General features: G+C 42.7%; 2 protein-coding genes across 3 annotated transcripts in view; both read left to right on the top strand.

The window, feature by feature from the left end:
- LOC119030385 (rho guanine nucleotide exchange factor 17-like) overlaps window positions 1–12,950 on the top strand; it is a 70,554-nt gene extending 57,604 nt beyond the window's left edge. Inside the window, exons 5-25 of the mRNA XM_037117924.1 lie at window positions 1,456–1,572; window positions 2,545–2,637; window positions 2,747–2,923; window positions 3,087–3,137; window positions 3,320–3,429; window positions 3,595–3,680; window positions 3,833–3,951; window positions 4,049–4,256; window positions 4,414–4,487; window positions 4,641–4,724; window positions 4,839–4,942; window positions 5,090–5,205; window positions 5,326–5,445; window positions 5,540–5,807; window positions 5,899–5,985; window positions 6,232–6,299; window positions 6,531–6,679; window positions 6,781–6,955; window positions 7,238–7,333; window positions 7,816–7,998; window positions 8,100–12,950. Coding sequence (XP_036973819.1) covers window positions 1,456–1,572; window positions 2,545–2,637; window positions 2,747–2,923; window positions 3,087–3,137; window positions 3,320–3,429; window positions 3,595–3,680; window positions 3,833–3,951; window positions 4,049–4,256; window positions 4,414–4,487; window positions 4,641–4,724; window positions 4,839–4,942; window positions 5,090–5,205; window positions 5,326–5,445; window positions 5,540–5,807; window positions 5,899–5,985; window positions 6,232–6,299; window positions 6,531–6,679; window positions 6,781–6,955; window positions 7,238–7,333; window positions 7,816–7,998; window positions 8,100–8,308 — 2,694 coding nt within the window. The 3' untranslated portion in view covers window positions 8,309–12,950. The remainder of the gene's footprint in view (window positions 1–1,455; window positions 1,573–2,544; window positions 2,638–2,746; window positions 2,924–3,086; window positions 3,138–3,319; window positions 3,430–3,594; window positions 3,681–3,832; window positions 3,952–4,048; window positions 4,257–4,413; window positions 4,488–4,640; window positions 4,725–4,838; window positions 4,943–5,089; window positions 5,206–5,325; window positions 5,446–5,539; window positions 5,808–5,898; window positions 5,986–6,231; window positions 6,300–6,530; window positions 6,680–6,780; window positions 6,956–7,237; window positions 7,334–7,815; window positions 7,999–8,099) is intronic.
- A 975-nt stretch (window positions 12,951–13,925) lies between these two features.
- relt (RELT TNF receptor) overlaps window positions 13,926–18,926 on the top strand; it is a 29,663-nt gene continuing 24,662 nt past the window's right edge. The window contains exons 1-3 of one of the 2 annotated variants that reach the window (XM_037117946.1): window positions 13,926–13,966; window positions 14,765–14,887; window positions 16,035–16,187. The gene's annotated coding sequence lies outside the window, so the exon portion shown is untranslated. The remainder of the gene's footprint in view (window positions 13,967–14,764; window positions 14,888–16,034; window positions 16,188–18,926) is intronic. The other variant, XM_037117937.1, reaches the window with a different exon arrangement.

Raw genomic sequence — 18,926 nt, 5'->3', positions numbered from 1 at the left:
ATATCACTCTTTAAAAAAAAAAAAAAAAAAAAGTAATACTGTCAGTAACCCTACAAATCTGCAAATGTATCTGTAATATAATTACATAATTTTCATTCAGTAACTTCAATGGAATCCACATTTCATAACCCTGGTACATGTATTCTGTTACTCCTGGTTTTTTTTATTTTTTTTTATTTTTTAAATTTTTTTAATTTGTCACACTTGGTTTCAGACATGAGATTTTTTTTTTTTTTTTTTTAATCAACTTAGAAAAAATATCCTGGCAAAACCTTTTTTCCCCCAGTTATCGTGTCGCAAACACAAACGAGGGCTTCTGTCCAACCTCAAACAACACCATGAAAAACAGACAAAAAACAACCATTAAAACGCTCAGGATGTAGTTTTTTGCCACAAGGGGTCTCTCAATCAAAGCAAAATACAAGATGTTAGTAGTGTGGGATCATGGGAGATGTAGTCTCTATTGTTAAGCAACCAAGATTGCCATTTACTATCTTTGTGCAGAAATATTTAAGGATAAGGTTAAGTGTTGAGGTTTTGTTCATGAGAGTTTTACTCCTACCCTCCAACGTCCTAACAGGAAGTAAAATTTTGCATATTACATCTTTAAAATGAGGGTTTGATAAACTGAAATGGGTCAAATTTTAACAACAGATGCTTGGAAGTATTGCCTCCTGAAGACATGCGTACATAAAACAGTGCATTAAGCTATCTCCATTATTTTTGCTATCCACAGTATCATCCCCCGCCTTGAAGATGACATAGCGGTCCACTTATATTTTAAGCGGCTGCTTAAAAAGAGTTGAGAATAGATCAGTCGATAATATATTTAAAGAAACTCCTGAAATAGAGTTGCTGGGGGAGAACATTTATCTTTTTTTTAATGATGTAGGGACGCAGTACATTTCTGTCTTCTCCTCTGCTGTGACTAATCCTCATCATCTCCTCAGGTGTTTTTTTTTCTCTGTGCTTTTGAAGAGAGGAGAGAGGGAAAAAGGAGGGTCAAGTTGTTTTATAGAAAGCAAGTTACTCTCTGACGTTTCTTTTAGTTCTTTGACCACTCTCAGTGTTGCTCTGCCTCCGGCCTCCTGTTTGTGAAAAGAAAGCAGGTCAGGCTGCCTGAAGAATATTCACCTATGGAATAAAAATACACCTGTGACATCATCTAACATGGAATCCAAATGTTATTTTCAGGAAGTCTGATCCTGCAGCTAATTGTGTAATTTGCTGTTGGTTAAATGATCAGTGGTTTAGTTCATTTAAAGTCAAATAATTGGCTCGTTTTGCTTGATCAGCAGTCCAAAACCCAAGAACATCACATTTAAAATGACATGAATTTGAACTGAAATGCAGCAAATCTTTACATTGAGGAGGCTTGAACCAACAATTTTTGCTCAATAAACACATGAAAAGAATAACTCACTGTATGTTTCCTGCTCCTCTTCTCCTCTCCAGTTCTCCAAAGAGACTCTAGCTAATATGTATTCGGCGTACATCGACAACTTTCTCAACGCCAAAGATGCAGTGAGGATTGCCAAGGAGGCCAAGCCGGCGTTTCACAAGTTTCTGGAGGTGAGTGTTGGACCGAGTCACCGGACGTCCTGTTGAGTCTGAGCGGCTGCTCTTATAGAAAAGTAGAGAAAACTTTGAAAAGGTGTAAAAAAAAAATTGGTGGAAAGGCCTCTTAACAAGCTTTTCGAGCCTGTAACGCATGTTAATGCTCCAGCTGAAAAGAGCTTTGTTGCTTCTATTTGTCAACGTTCGTGCTTATGTTAATATGTGTGTGTGCTTCCTGTTCCTGTAGTCACAGAGACACTTGATTGTTCTTGTTCCACAGTTGCAGGACTTCAGGAGGTTTAGTTATGAATGCAGTTATTTGATTCAGCCAAAATGTTTTGACACAGAGGCTGAAAACCTGAAAAAAGTTCACTTGAAAACCAGGAAGAAATTCGTGATTTTTCATTTCTAAATCATACGGTATCAAATGCGATGTGTGAGACATTTTCTCTTCCTCTGCTCAGAAAAATCAAAATGTTTTCACAAAGTCTGATCCGACTGAAATTGATTTTGTGTTTTGGTGGACACAGTTTTTTCATCTGGAGCCGTAATTGGGAACAAATTATTGTCCGTGAAATGTTCCACAAACCCCCTCTTTAAACCAATTCAACCGGAAAATTTGACTTCAGAACCCAGGGGATATCTGAGCCGTACGTCTAGATACATTTGGTAGACCACCGTTGTACACTTTGATGCTGTGGTGTGCCGCCACAAATAAATACATGCACAAGTTGGCTGCACAGAACCAAAGCTTGGAATCAAAAATGTCATCAGCCACCACAGAAAACCTTTTAATGTCCTCGTGCTGATCTCAGTTTTCAACCACACAGAGCTTCTGCCAGTTTGTACAGTGGAGCCACTTCTCCACCTTGTGGCGCAGGCATAAAGTGCAACACTGATGTGAACTTAGAGCCGGTTATCTTGTTGCTTTGGGCTTTCTTGAGTCATTTTCTCACCCTGTCTTGTGGCCATCCTTCACTCCGACAGCAAAACATGCGTGAGAACAAGGAGAAACAGGCTCTGGGCGACCTGATGATTAAACCAGTCCAGAGGATTCCTCGATATGAGCTGCTGGTTAAGGTATCTCAAAATATAACTTTGTTGATCTTGGCCTCATCCTGTGTTTAGTGGGAGAGAGCTCATGTGAAGGGAGATTAATGCGTATTTGTGTCCATGCTGTTTGTTCAAGGACCTGCTCAAGCACACCCCGGAGGATCACCCGGACCACGCGTACTTACTGGACGCCCAGAGGGACATCAAGCGACTGGCCGAGAAGATCAATAAGGGCCGCCGCTCGGCCGAGGAGGCAGAGAGGGAGGCCAGGGTCATCCAGGAGATCGAGGCGCACATAGAGGGGGTCGAACATGTGAGATACCTAAACGTATAAAGATAATTTTCCTGACAAACCGATTTATGTTTTTGACCATAAAATGAAATACAAACATGCAGTCAGCTTGTTTCTGTAATGTCTCCGACCTCTAACAGATATTTTTCAGTTCTGATCACTTCTTTGTATGTGTGTCCGTTAGATCCTGAACCCACAGAGGAAGTTTTTGAGACAGGAAATGGTCATGGAGGCGGTAAGAAGTACTCTTTCTAATTTGTGCACGTTATGATAAGGTTTCTAAATTGGTGTCATGTCTGGGAAAATAAGTTAATACGATTGAAAAATGCACTATATTATGTCAGAAAACTCAAACTGTTGTCTGGATGACTCTTGAGATTTCCCTGAGCTCTTCTTCTCTCCCTCCGCTCTCTGTAGAAGACAGTGGGCGGGAAGAAGGACCGCTCGCTCTTCCTCTTCAGCGATCTGATCATCTGCACCACTCTCAAGAGGAAGTCTGGCTCATTAAGACGCAGCTCCATGAGCCTGTACGCAAGAAACACACACACAAACATACAAACGCTGACAGAGGTGGAAAACGCACTATCATGATTCAGTTTCCACACCATGCTGCCCCCTGGTGTTAAAGAGCAGACACGGACTTTGGTTTTGACAGATTTGATCTTTTTGTCTTTCCTCTGCTGCGCTCTCAGATACTCCGCTGCGAGTGTGATCGACACGTCCAGTAAATACAAGTTCCTGTGGAAGCTTCCTCTAGAGGAGGTGGAGGTGGTGAAAAGTAAGGCTCCCTCTCTGGAATCCAGCACATCCGGTCTTTATAACCTTTCTCTCCTTTGACTCTGACTACCTTACTATTGCCTGATTCATCAATTAGAAGTTAGATATTTGTTTCCTTACGCTCATTTGTTTATTTGGTCATGTCTGCATCAGGCTCCACTCAGGCAACAAACAAGGAGAGCATCCAGAAAATGATCAGCCGATTAGACGAGGATCTCAGTACTCTGGGTCAGATCAGCAAACTGTCCGAGACCCTCAGCTTCCCACACCAGGTACTGAGTGGTCTTCTCTCTTATCGTCTTCTCTTCTATGCGCGAGTAAAACATCTGATGGTGGTTTTTTTTTCCTCGTCATTCTCGTCCTCCTCAGTCCCTCGACGAGGTAATAAAGGACCTGATGGCGTCGGTGCACAGGGAGCTGTCAGAGAAGCAGTCTCTGGCCTTCAGCATGACCTTCCTCCCCACGAAGCTGGAGTTCACCACGGCTTCTGCCGAGAGCAGCTTCGTCTTCGAGTTCACCTCGCCCGACATTCGGTCCAACTTTGAGCAGGCCTTTGAAGAAGCCAAGAAGAAGCTCGGTCAGTGAGGCAAAACGTTATTCTTCTGAGCAGTAGCATGTTTGGTAAAAAGTAACTTTTGTTTAGTTTCTTTAGACAAAAATGTGTTTCATTAAGTAGAATCGCAATGCTGTGATTGTTTCAAATGGTCCAATTGTCGATGTGTCATTGCTTTTAGCCATGAATAAGGACCAGTGGGACCCAGAGTTTCTTAAGGCCATCCCTATAATGAAGACACGCAGTGGAATGCAGGTAAGACCAGCATCTAATGCACAATCTGTGTGTGTGTGTGTGTGTATATAGATGTGAATGGAAGAGTTGTGATTTATTTGGATCAGTTCATACCTTAAACGAGCCATGTTTGCAGAAGGTGATATCCACTCATGTTTTGTTGTTTGTCTCCAGTTTTCGTGTGCGTCTCCAAGCCACAGCTGTCCCGACAGCGGCTGTGAGGTGTGGGTGTGTAACAGCGATGGATACGTGGGACAGGTGAGAGTGCGTCTGTTGTTTTACTGACCAATTGGGACCTGAAGGCGGTGATAAGCGTTAGCCCGCATGCGGACAACCTCAACTGACGTGGTGCTGATGTTTTTTTCTCCCCAGGTGTGTCTGTTGAACATCAAAGACGAGCCCACCGTGGAGGCCTGCATCGCCGTCTGCTCGGCGAGGATCATATGTATCGCCGCGGTGCCGGGACTCAAGGGAAGGTGAGAGCGACGCGCGTGACGTGTCTGCACGATCACACGGCAAATGCGAGCGTCTTTTTCACAGCAGACTTTTTGACTAAACCAGCGGATTTCAGCATGTGGAGCTTATTCTCTGTAACGTTAACCAAAGCCGTGTCACCTCACCAGGGAGCGTGGATCAGAGCCCACCATCGTCCCCATCTCTGGAGCACAGAGTCACACCCAGCAGCAGCTCCACATATCTATTTCCCATTCATCTCTGGAGCTGACGGAGCAGCCTACAGGTGGGTCCATAGATGGTTTTACAACTTGACAGTACACTGGCTGGTATTCTACTTGTACGCACTGCAGCTATCTGTTATAAACATACGTAGCTGATGAAGTGATGAATGGATTGTCTCCAGGACCAGGGGCGGAGCTTGTTCCATTTGACAGTGATGACACTGATGATGAGGATTCACCCAGCCCTTCATCCACTCTACAGAGCCAGGCCAGCCACTCCACCATATCATCCAGCTACGGCAGTGAGTAAAAAAACTACTACACACACACACACACACACACACTCACACACCTGCACACGTTATAAACTCAAACTCTCTCTCTCATTTTTCTAAGATGACGAGGCTCCAGGTTCCAAGGACATGGCTACGGAGACCACCAGCAGTGAGGAGGAGCAGGAGTTCCCAGTGGCGAGCTCCTACGGTGCTCCGGGGATGTTGGGGGTAGGCGGAGGAGGCCGCGGCCAAACGGAGAGCCCCATGGACGGCCGCGCCATGCGCCGCTCGTCCCGGGGCTCGTTTACCAGGGCGAGTCTGGAGGACCTGCTCAGTATAGACCCAGAGGCCTACCAGAGCTCAGTGTGGCTGGGGACAGAGGATGGATGGTGGGTGACGCACAAAGAAGTAGCTTGCTTTTCTCGTCTGTGTTCTGATTTAATCACCTGATTTCATGCGATGCTTCCTTTTTTATGTCAGTATCCACGTGTACCAGTCGTCGGACAACATCCGAAACCGTAAAAACAGCATGAAGATGCAACACTCGGCTTCCATCCTCTGTGTGCTGTGAGTTTCCCTCTTGAACGCTACCTTACCTTTTAAAACAAAAATAATACTGTGATTTATGCTGTATTAGGAGATTTAAAATGCTGAGTGGGTTGAGTTTGGAGAAAGAAAGAATTGAAAGCCGTTGATGTGGCTGGGTTTGAATATGTTCCATCTTAATTGAGCCCTGTTTCTGCAGAATCTCATTCTCATATCACATTAATCGTATGCTTTCCAAATTTGACATACCTGTTTTTCTTCGTACAGATATTTGGACAACAAAGTGTTTGTGTCATTGGCCAATGGAGAGGTGATAGTCTACCAGAGAGAAGCAGGTAAAATGGGGGGGTTGAGGTGTTTTTGGCAACATTTTGTGTAAGTTCCTGCAGCCACACAGCCATATTGGTCTGCACCTTTAGGCAGTGAAGTGATACTGACATTTTCTTTACCTTTTTCAATTATAACCCTACCTGTCACCACACACATCATGTAAGACATAAATGTAAATGCCAATCTTGTTTTCAAATATCAGGTAACAGAGTCTGACTCTTTATCTCAATCTGCAGGTAGCTTCTGGGACCCTCAGTCCTCCCAGACGTTAGTTCTTGGCACGCCCAGCAGCCCTGTCACCAAGATGGTTCCTGTGGGAGGAAAGCTGTGGTGTGGCTCACAGAACAGAGTCCTCATCATCAACACAACTACACTGGTACAAGAGGTAGGTGGACAGATGGATGGTGATGGGTGTGTGTGCGTGGGCGGATAAATGACGAGGCGGGCAGACTGTTATGTCTAACGCTTCCCCTCTCTCCGTCTCAGCACTGGTTCCAGGTGGGCACAGACAGCAGTCGGTGCGTGACCTGCATGGTGGCGTACGGGCAGGGCGTGTGGTTGGCGCTGCAGGGCAGTGCGCAGGTCAGACTGTATCATGCTCAGAGCTGGGAGAGCCTGACGGAGGTGGACGTGGCGCCAGCTGTGCACAAGATGCTTGCAGGTAAACACGCACGGGGAGTTTGAGCGCATGTGTGTTTTAGTGCCAGAAATGTGCATACATTTCATATTATTTCAATCTGAGCAGCAGCTCATGTGGAGGAAGTTTTTCCTTACTTCTGTATTTCCCATTTTTGAATAACTCAATCCTTGACCTCTCCATGCACTCACATTTTAATCCATGTTCATTAATTCTCTCTCTCCTCTTTCAACTGTCCTTCATACTCACCACTGCTCCTCCGCTGACCTCCATCAAATTGTCTCCCTTTTCTTTCTGTCCACTCAGGTGCAGATGCAATCATCAGACAGCACAAGGCCGCCTGTCTGAGAATCACCGCGTTGTTGGCCTGCAAGGATCTGCTGTGGATCGGCACCAGCGCAGGTAAAACGCACACTTTTTACATACATACATTTACCTGATGATTAAACAAAAGTTCCATTTCGTTTCACTTGTTAATTCAGATCTTGGCGGCGATTCAGAGTCTGAAAACTAGCAAATGCCAAATTGTTTACATAATTTAAATGTTTGTTTCTCAGGAAAATGTAGTTTTTTTATAATGAATATTAAAAGGGGTGAAATGTATCTTTAAGAAATACAAATCCAGATAAAAAACACAAGGAAAATCATTAAGCAATTTATTGTGATATTACTTATACTTTACTTACACACAAGTTCTTGTTTAAATAGATAACCCAAAATAAAGTGCAATAAATTGTCCTCGTTGTAGCTAAAATGTACTCTGCCTGCGATCAAGAAGAAAGTTTTAAAATGGTGGTATTTTAAAATTTTACATTGATGATTGACAGGATTTAAAAAAAAAGATTTTAGCCTGAACTGCAGCACATGTTCCTGTTGTCCTCCAGGGGTGGTTCTCACGCTGACAATCCCAGCGGTGAGCTCAGGAACCGGGCCCGGCACACTGAAAACTCCCCTGGCGCCGATGGGCTCGGCTCACGGACACACGGGCCACGTTCGCTTCCTGACATCGATCGAACTGCCTGAAGGGTTCGACATGAACTTCCCTCCTGCAACAACTGACTCCACAGGTACCGTCTTATTTATGTGCGCTCATGTCCAACTTACAACTGAACCGAATTAAATGAAAGCTTGAAGTCTTGACGTTTCATCTCCGCCTTCTGTGTTCTAGGCAACCAATCCCAGAGCGGGAGCGCAGTCGACGGCAATCTCCAAAGGCGTGACTCCTCGCGGCGTCGAGCTTCTGCCCACATCCCTCCTAAAACCAATCACCTTGTCATTTCTGGCGGCGATGGCTACGAGGACTTCAGACTGACCAATAGCAGTGAGACAGTGGGGCGGGACGACAGCACCAACCACCTTTTGCTTTGGAGGGTCTGAGACCTCAAGCGGCGCACAAGCTCTTGACTCTTCACTTTTTGGTGTTGTTTGTTTTGGTCTTCTGCTCAGTCCACTGGTCTCTATGTGCATAATATGGCTGTCGGCTCCCTCCTGGACTAACTAATGAATATGATCACTTCAAGCCCAGTTTTCTTGTGTTAATGTTTCTGATGGTGTGCGTTGTACCTCACTGAGTGGTGTCCGTGCGTGTGTATTTTTCCGTTTTGTGGGCATCTGCAAATGTCGTCCAGCGAAAGCATCTTTAAACTGAAGGACATGGATAAGGGAAAGATGAGACTTTGGATGGATGTGCGTTTAGACCGAGGACAAATGAAGAAGACAGAGGAGGACTCGGACTCTGTGAAAAATGTCATTGCACAGGAGTGTGAACTGAGACATAAGTGAAGCATGTACTCGTCCTTTGACATTTTCTGTTTTTTTTTTTTGTTTTTTTTTGTTTTTTTTTAATGGACTTGGACATCAAATCCCTTTACTCCATCGTCACTTCATCTTAGCCTGAACTGCAGACAAAATGGCTCCTGATGATCAGAGGTAAATGTCCTATAAAAACATGAAAACCTGAGGGTTTTGATGCAAAACAGACTGTGACAGACCGTAGTTTGATGGAAATCCGGAATTTGGGCTGACTTCTGCACCTAGAGTTCAAACTACTCCCAGATCATTGCTTATAGATCACCCGTTCTTCTGTAAAGGGAGAAGATAAGAGCATGATCGAAGTGCAAATGTTTTAAGGTTATATCACAAGACCACAAGCACAGTCATAGTAATTAGTGCACAGCCCTCACCCACTGTATCTGAAGACATTTTGTGGAAAAAAAAAACATTTAAGTGTGTTACCCATGGATAATCACATTGCATCTGATGTTGTTATTTAGGTTTTGCTGCCAGTTTAAGATGACATGGACATAGATGATGCCCACCACTGGAGTCTAGTAGAAAAAAAAAGTGCATTGGAGACATTCCTTCTCGATATGACTATGCCAAAGCCTTGTACGTGTTAGAGTTTTGACATTAAGGAGATCTGAAAAGATTCCTTTAGCCATGGAATTTCACGTTGTTGAGCGGAAATCGGCTGATTTCTCAAAAGATGACGCTGTGGTAGCAGATCGCGATAGTTGTGTACAGTATTTATGGTTTGGATTTTTAGCGCCTTCTTTTACAGCACTTAATTTATAGAAGATGTAGCTTTCACTTACTTCTTGGTTTCTTTGAGTTGAAGAACACGGAGGCCTTGGATTGACTGACAGAATTAGATACATGGGCAGATAAAGTAGGGGTTTAACGACACCATCCACTCATACACAGCACAGGGTTCATCATGCAGATTTTTGTGGCTCCATTAGTACAGAGGAACGTCATCAGAAAGGGAGAGGCTCTGGAATTATCTTTTGTCCCCTCTTATCTTATCACAGAGCCCAAAATTAACATTGTATCCAAACACAGTCACTCTCTTGACTCTTGCCTGTCAGCGTGCCAAATGCTGAGATTTGCTTGAAGGTGCAATATGTAAGAATTGTCTGCCTTCAATTCATTCTCCCCACATATCACCGGAGCAATTGCTAACTGCTGCTAATTGCATTATTTTTCTACATCCATAACTGGAGCTACTGTTAGCTTGTTAGCTTGGTTAGCTTAGGAGCTTTGGGCCACTGGGAGAAAGAGGTTTCAGGCCCATGGCTAGCTGGTAGCATGCTAACTTCAGTTGATATCTCTTCAACACAAAACACAGACCTCTTTGGCAGAACGTCAGCACTGTTATTTCTTCACATTCTGTTGATAATTTTTAAACTGCAGTTCCTATATATTTGCACCTAATTTAGAGCTTTAAAAATAGCTAACATTATTAACAAGTTGTGAAAAAATTATAGTAATAAAGTCATGTGAAAGACGTCGTATATATTGCGTTGCAGAGATGCTACTGAAGTTAGCATGCTAACCAGCTAGCTGCGACCCCTCTTTTCTCATAATACCACTTTGTACCTCCAGCTCAGAAAGTCCCTGGCTTGGTTGGCAATTAGTTAGCGGTTACTCCAGTGACATACTGCCCCCTATTTGTTTGGAGATTAACAGATGGCCATTTCTTGCACAGTGCACCTTTTTAATTTTTCAATAATCATTCAGCTCCCCTCTGCATATTGTTGCATTGCTGTTACAGATGGTATATCACTAACATGTACTGTTGCACCCTGAATGCACAGACATGGATCGTGGTATGAATGATTTGTCCAAGAGACATGATGCATTGTGGGAGAAGACGGTACAAGATGCAGAGTAGGTCAGAAGGACGAATGCTGAGCACCTGCACGTGCCTTCGGAAAGGCTAAACGTTAAGCCATTAAACACCAACACACACATACACACAGTGAAAAGTCAGCTCTTCCTCATCCTGCAGCAGATGTCTAGCGAAGTGGACGGTGACTGTGACTTGTCCTTGCGCGCGCACACACACACACACACACACACACACGGACATTAGCCTCAGGCTTTGGGGTTAAGCAGTGATTGTCTTTGATCCCTCCAAGCCTAGAAAACCTCATCACACTTTGCCAGCCATCTGGGCACTTCACCTTCACAATTCCCCACTTCACAAACGTACACACATTAGGGTAACTCTCCCACTGTGAGAGCGGCTAACACCTAAGAGGATTGGCTGGTTGTTGTGATAGCCACTAACTAGCTTGCAAGCTCTTAGCCTAAGTGTAAAAGCCTGTGTATGTGTGTGGTCTCCACAAGTGGTCTTGTGAAAGATGCATAAAAAAGCAGCTTGTTTGTAATTTTCTGACCACAACTTTGATAAAATTTCAGTTGGCTTGTGGTAGCCTGTGAAGTTACGGCAGAGGAAATCTTGAGAATTTTAGCTAACATGACAGGACTCATTTGACAAGGGGGGAAAATTCACTTATTCTGTTTCTTGACAGTTAGGTAAGAAAACTGATACTCACTACTCATTTGTGAACAGTTAATAATAACAGCCAGTAGCCAGTTAGCTTAGCTTAGCATAACGACTGGAAACAGAGGGAAACAGCTAACCTGGCCCGGTTCAACAAAAATAAAGCTCACAAATTGACATCTTGCATGTTGCTCGTTTATTTCATACGAAAAACGACGTGTGAGAATGCTCAGGAAGACATTGCGCTATGCTAGGCTAAGTGAGTTACAACACATAATCCCTGTAAAACTGCAACATGTAATTTTCACACCTTGTTTTTTTTTTTTTTTGTACTGACTTAAATGAGAATAAACAACCTAACTAGTGACTTACATAGCTTGCCCCCTTTTCTCTGGTCTTAAGCTATGCTAAGCTAAGCTAACCCACCGCTGGCCGTAGCTTCATGATTTATAGACACGAGAGCGGTAGCAATTCTCTCGACCAACTCTAAGCAAAAAGCAAATAAGATTATATCCCAAAAGGCGACTTTTTTTTTTTCCTTTAACACCCTCTGATGGTAAAGTAGCAGATGTAAATGTTTTTTTATGTGCTGTGTGATTCACAACAACACTAATGTTTGTGTTCTCAGTGCCAAGAGCTGCCATGATGGCTGTAAAGATGCTGTATATCTATGCTGGCTGTAGAGCAATGGAGAGCTGTGAACAGTGTTAAGAGGAACATCTGTGTGGTAACTCTGCTGGTACGAGCGCTTCTGAAACTGTGAGTTGGGCATCAAAAAAAAGGCAATTTCATGAGTGTTTTAGTGCATTTTCAAGCTCTGGGTGAATCATACTTTACATCCACAATTGAAAACATTTTAGTTTGATGGCTTTGATTCACAGTCTTTTGAAAACTGCTAGCCTAGTGTCCGTAACTTTCAATTCAGCTCACTCAAGACTGTAGATTCTCTTTAAAAACCTGAAAAAACATTTGCCTTAAGAAGATAGTTTTCTGTTTCCCACGATAGGCACATGAGTATAACAGGCTGAATAATCATATATCAGCCGTTGCATTTTATTTTATTTTTATTTTATTTTTTTACAAGCATGCACACACACGCGTGAACACATCTGAGATATGAAGTAGATCTTAAGAGTTGAGAGAATGTAGTATGCTGTGTGCCAGTCAAAGGAACAGACAAATTTACACTTTAAGTTTTCACCATCACATCAAACTCTCTTATCATCACTGAAACTCTCAGCAGCTTGTAAGTAAACCTCCTCATGGCCGTACGTGAAATGAGTCTTTATCGTTGTAAATATTTGGTATATATTGCCTTTTTTTTCTGTAAATAGTGCACCCACGGTCCTCAATTGTTGATATGAATCTAATGGCATATTTTTATATATTTGTGTAAGGTTTGTTTTTTTTTGTTTGTACCTCCCCCTCCTCCTTCCCCTCTGGCATGCGCTGTCAGTGATGTTTAAATTATAACTGTTATAAATCTTTCCAAAAATCTTTCCCGAAAGATCGAGTTTTGATGTTTTTCCACTGGTAGCTGCGTTACTCCCAGAACATAGGTTTGCCTTGTAACAGACGTCTACAGCTCGTCATCACTCTGTTGATCTCTGGTCGACATCTTGCAGTTGTCATGGTTACAGTCTTATCACGGTTACTTCCTGTACGTAGCTGTTCTTGTTTTTTTTGTCACTGTGGGTTCTTCTTTGTAATTAAATCAGTTCACTGGTGCCAGTTTGTGTCTGTTCTTTTATGTATTTATGTTTTTTTTTTGTTTTGTTTTTCAAATTTAAAACATCCAACACAGTAAGTTTACACTCACATTAGTGTCAGTCAATCAACGTAACATGCTCAGCACACCGGAAACCTGGATGACGTGTTAACGTAGCACAGGATGTGGGAAACATTTGGTTGTCTCAAAACTGGGACGTCAGGGTTTCTGAAACCAGGGTACGAGTATTTTGAATGAGAACATATTCATAACCAGAACGTGCACTGTTGAGCTGAAACAATCAATTAATGAATCGATTAATCCATCAACAGAAAATAAATCTGCAACAGTTTTGAGTGAAAAAATACTGTCTCATGGAAAAATGTAAAAAATGTTGATTTTCCAGCTTCTAAAATGTGAAGATTTGGCTTTGTTAAAGGTCTCATTCACAGTATTGATTATGTGTTATCCATTGTTCATTCAGTAGGGGGGTCACAATGTACCAATATTGAACATAGCTGTGAAATTTAGAAGTAAAATATAGATTAAGTGTAAATATATCACATATGGTAACATGTTGGGGTATTTTTTTGCTCTGAATAACCAATTAATGGATGATGGAAATAATTACTTGTTGCAGTCCTACTTGCTGCTGGTAGTATGAACTCAGTGTGAGACACATCCCCATACAGTCACAGCCATTTACACAATCCTTAACATCAAGTGGGAAAAAATCTTGGATCTGTAATTGGCGATTCCAAAAACTGTATTGCAAAAGTCAGAGATCCTGAAAAATAAGTCCTTTCCTCTTTGTTCTATCAGATACAGAGTGTCCTTGTCTCATTTTTTGACGACTGTGTGAGCTTTGAATCAACTCGTCACATGTTCATCCCTGACCCTGATAATTCTTCCCTCTGTCTTTTACAGTAACAATAAATAACCAGATAGTAAATAAACAGTTATAAATCACATCGTGTCTTCAGATGCCCTCCTCGTCTCTTGCAGAAAGCAGCACCGACCCTGGCACAAAGTCACCACTGTGGGTTTTTACCAGCATGCTTCAGTGTCACTCCACTATTCATCTGACTTTAACCCACTGACCCACAATGAAGTGTATTGTGATATGATAGCCCTGCAGTATATAGAGGAAAATTGCATGAATGCAGTCCATTCAGGACGCACACAAACACTAATGTTGGCCATTCCCCCTCATGAACAGACACACACTCACACGTCCACACACAGTATTCAGATGCTGTGTCAAACAGTGAAGATGTGTGTGATGAATGAAGGAGGCAGTCACAGAGATTCATCTATGACTGACATGAATGAGTGATTGTGAGTCACCGACTCACACTGACTCACTGGTTCATCTCAGCGGAAGAGCGTGGGCAGGTGGAAATCTCCTTTCGCTGGCATCAGATTCATATTATGTGGGCATGTTTAGAAAATACAGTATTTTCCTTATAAAACTTTCAACTGGAAGTGTCGGACACACATATGATTGTCCAGCCAGCTGTTTGTTTCACAGAGGCTCTTTCGACAGCCCCTGATTATAACGATCAATCATTTTCATTAGAATAGAGTCCAGATACAGTGGAAGTTGAACTATTCTGACCTGAATCAAAGGAGCTGCTTTATCGACTGCACTATTATAACTTTTAATTCGACTGCATTTATGTAAAGACCATCACAGTTGTTAACATAAAAAAACAATATCATTCAAATGAATGTAATAATATGACACAATGTTTGATGTAAGTGATATCACTTATCTTTTCAAAGAAGGCTTTGTTTTCACCCGTGTCTGTTTGTATGTTTGTTGGTTTGTCAGCAGGATAACACAAAAACCGCTGGACGGATTTCCACCAAACTTGGCTGGAGGAAGAGACCTTGTTAACATTCGGAGCAGATCCAGATAAAGAGACTGATCGAGAGAAAACTCAGGCATATTCAGGTGGTTAGTATCCATCAGTACCTGTGTTTCCATGAAACGTTTTTTCTGTGAATTTTGAAAAATATTGCATTAGAAATTTTATGGAAACGGCACGATCCGAAAAACACAGTAGTGAGTTGGAAAAGGGAGGTGTTTGCTCTACTGAGTGCCATTCTAGTTTGCCCATGGATTACCAATTTAAATAATTTTCTAATGATGACATGAGCCCTCCTGCAACCAAAACATCCCACCAAGATAATAAGTGTTCATGGAAACATTATGTACAGACTCAGTTTTTCCATTTCATAACATACCTCTGACCAGCACCAGTTTCAGTCTTTCAGTCTGAGTATCGTCGGGTTCACCGTCACAACTTACTAGGGCACATAAATGGAACAGAGGCACAGCTGATGTCAGAAACATCTGTGCCTTTACGACTTTAACAGCAGCTGTGCAGCTCTTCATGCTCAACCACAGGTGTTGAAGAACTGGAAATTGATGCCAAGACCACCAATAATTGCAATCATATATTCTGATTAAATCAACAAAAACTTAAACCAGATCAAATCATTTTTTCTTACTGCACAAAGGAGGGTGAGAAGAATTTTCAACGTTCTTTTAAAAAAATAAATAAATACAATAAAAATACTTTCACAAAACAGATTAGTTTAGTTTGGATTTGCTGTCATCTCATTCAAACAAAAGGAACATTACACAACATAACTGTCTTTGCCTCGTTTTTATTGTATGACAAATATTTCATTAGGAAATGTAATTTTGAAGCAGAAAATGAATAAATAAATTGGAATAAGAATAAAAAATGACCAACAATGATTTTGTCATATTTATTTTACTTCTTTAAAATTATCTTATCATGTGATTTTTTCATTTCATGAGTTCATATGTTATTTATCAGTTTGATGTTGAACACTTTGGGACTCCATGTGTACGGGTCTGTATTTTGACTCTCCATGTAAAGATGCCTGCAGCCTTAACGAGCTTTGACCGCCAGGTTGTGAGCCTCTGCAGGGGGAACATCAGCGACCGACAGAGGGGGTTTACACACACGCGCGCGCGCGCGCGCTTACGGGAGTTTCAGCTTGCAGCGGTGACGCACTGTGAGCTCAGTGAGCCAGCTCAGTGTTTATGTCTTTTTTTCACACACACACAGGAGTCAGTCAGACAGACAGACAGAGGGGGAGCCTCGTTTACCGGCTTTGTGGTTTTCATCCCTTCTCCTCGAGCTCCTGTTTTAATGACACCTTCCAACCCGGTGATGCTCCGCTCTCAACATTAATTCCAACTCCGTTTATTCACCAAACCGGTAAGTCTGACAACTTTTTTTCTCCTTCAGTTTGTGTGTTGTCGTGAGGAGTAAATGGCTGCTGAAGCCGGTAGTTTGGTCTCGTCGGTCGCTGCCGGCTCGTGTTGGGTTCTTCTCTCCCCGCAAAGCCTGTCCGACCGTCGTGACCACTTTTACGCACGGCGGTGATGTGTTCATCTGACTTTGTCCGCCCTGTGGGGCATCATATGGCACATATAGACACGTATGTAGGTCTGAACTGGGGGAGAACAAAAATAATGATGAAAAAAGCTCCTGTGATTCACAGCTCAAGACAAATAACAAGCAAATTTTACTTGACCAAATAGAAGACGTGTGTAAGGTTTGTGACTTTTAGAGTTTTTTTGTTTGTTTTTTTTTTTTGCTTCACATCACCACTCGGGGTCTCGCTGATGTTCATACAGCGACTATAAGTTCCCAACAACATGTGCAGACAGTCTACAAGCCTCCGGTTTGGTCAAGTGGGTGGATTATGCGGGTGTCTCTGCTAAATGTCCTGTAATTGGGCTAATTTAATAGGCTTATCACAACAATGAGATCCACAGTGAGTCCTGCTGTAATGACAGAGTGAGCGCATGCCTGACGCACCGGCATGGGTACGTGATGACCTCACTGGTGATCCTCCTCTCTTTTTAATGAAGTGAGACCCGGCTCTGCTCTCTTTCACTATAGTTTATATATCTTTAATCATGTTTTAGGGGGTCAGTGTCAGACAGTGAAATTATGATACAATATTACACCACCTGAATGGAGATTGACAGAGGAAGAAACTAAAGATGTCCCAACACATGTGGCTGTCTCTCTCTCTCTCTCTCTCTCTCTCTCTCTCTGTTTGCTCATTTGAAGTTGTGTCTTATCACCCATCACAAATTGTACCACACTGCCGTGGTTTTCAGCAGGATATGCGTAAGGAGTCCACCGCACTGTGCATTTTGCGTGCCAGCCAAGATGAGACTGTCATTTCTGGCCGAGGGCTTCTATTGTCTGAGGCCGAATTCCTGCAGGCTTGAATCAATAAGAGGCTTTCTCGGGCACACCACTATACACACACACAGACACACACACACGCACAGATCCACCAGAAGAGGGCCTTGTGCAGCTTCACTGGCTCGTGCCTAATATTGTTACGATACAGAGAGGTGTTTTTATAGGATTTACAAAGTTTATCCGTCAGTGCCTACTTGTCACGGCACAGGTGGGGGAGAGAAAATTCAATGTGAAAGCATGTTAAGCTTCCTGTTTCCTGTCAAGGCCTTTCACTTCTTGTAAGGGAATGAGTATCTATGCATGTGTGTCTGGCTTTGTGCAGTGTGATTGGTGAGCTTGGGATCTCTAGTGGTGCTTCTTGTTTTGACACATTTTATGCCGTTATTTGTGTTTTGTTTTTAAAAAAAAATGCAAGTGGGTCCTTAAACATGGCTGCCATCTTCGGCACATGTTTCAGCCAGAAAATTCTTGGTAGAAGAGCTCTTTTGCCCCAAACAACACTAAAACAGCACTGTAATACCATTATAGAAAGTACACTGGTGTTACTTGACAATAACTACATTTGTGCAGGTTGCTATCATGGCATTGTGAGAGGACAGTAATGTGTTGGAACATTCTTTAAAGCAGTATGTAAAAGTGTGAGTTCAGTGAGCCAAATGTTAACTAAAATGTAGAAATTTTAAAAAGAAATAGCAGTTTTGACATTATGATGTGATTTGAAGTGAGCATGCTAACAAGCTAGCCCAGTCAAGTCCCGGATCCAAAAACCCAGTCATTCCTCTGGTCCCACAGCTTCTAGTCCAAATTGCTAGGCCTTTAGCTGCACGGCTAACTGAGCTAACTAGCTAACAGCAGCTACAATTAGCAGCTGTTAGCGGTTACTCTGATGATATATCTTCGTTTTGAGCATGAATTTGACAGGTGGCCAGTTTTTTACGTAATGCACCTTTAATAATTCAGTAGATTATATTTTGACTATTTCAAACCTTTTTTGTGTTAGTGAGATTTGAGGGATTTGAACATGTTTTTTAACTGCTGCGAAATGCTTTTGAACAGAAGTTGCCTGCCTGTCATAGCAGCATATATTGAGACGAGACACATTGTTGTCGCATAGACCCACAACTGAATGATCGTTTCAAGGAGTTTTGTAAGGTTTAGTGTGCTGTGGATGTGTGTTAGGGTTAACTGCAATAGTGCTGACATCTGTAATTATACCACACACACACACACACACACACACACACACAAATGCCTCAATGGAGGTGGCGTGTACCCAAATTTAACCCCCGTTTTATGCTCTACCCCACCCAACATTTACTGTACGCTGAATGTATTCATCATTTTGGGAAGAAGCAGACATTACAGGATGGGAAAGGGAAAAATCAGACAAAAGAGATGTGGAAAATGGGGGAAGACAGTAAGAGAGACACATACGATAACAGGAGGACAGAAGTGTGTATATTGTAGCGTGGAGCTGATAACAAACTCACTTGCAGGGATTATTAGTGCGACTCTGTTTGAGCATATGTGTGTGGAAGTCAAAGACGCAGCTAGGCTTTAATTAGGCTGCAAATCCTGTCATCTGCCCGTCCATCAACCAGACTGGTTGGGAATGCCTCCAGACGGTCTTCCGTCCCCGTGCCGGCCTGCCTCCACAATGTCAGCCAGGAGACTCCATGCCAAAGAAATTCCCCGCTGCACTGGCCGCAGATCCCTGATCCAAGCTGGCTCAGC

Source organism: Acanthopagrus latus, chromosome 2, assembly GCF_904848185.1.
Source record: "Acanthopagrus latus isolate v.2019 chromosome 2, fAcaLat1.1, whole genome shotgun sequence".
Classification (NCBI taxonomy): domain Eukaryota; kingdom Metazoa; phylum Chordata; class Actinopteri; order Spariformes; family Sparidae; genus Acanthopagrus; species Acanthopagrus latus.
This window is presented reverse-complemented; position numbering and strand designations above follow the sequence as displayed.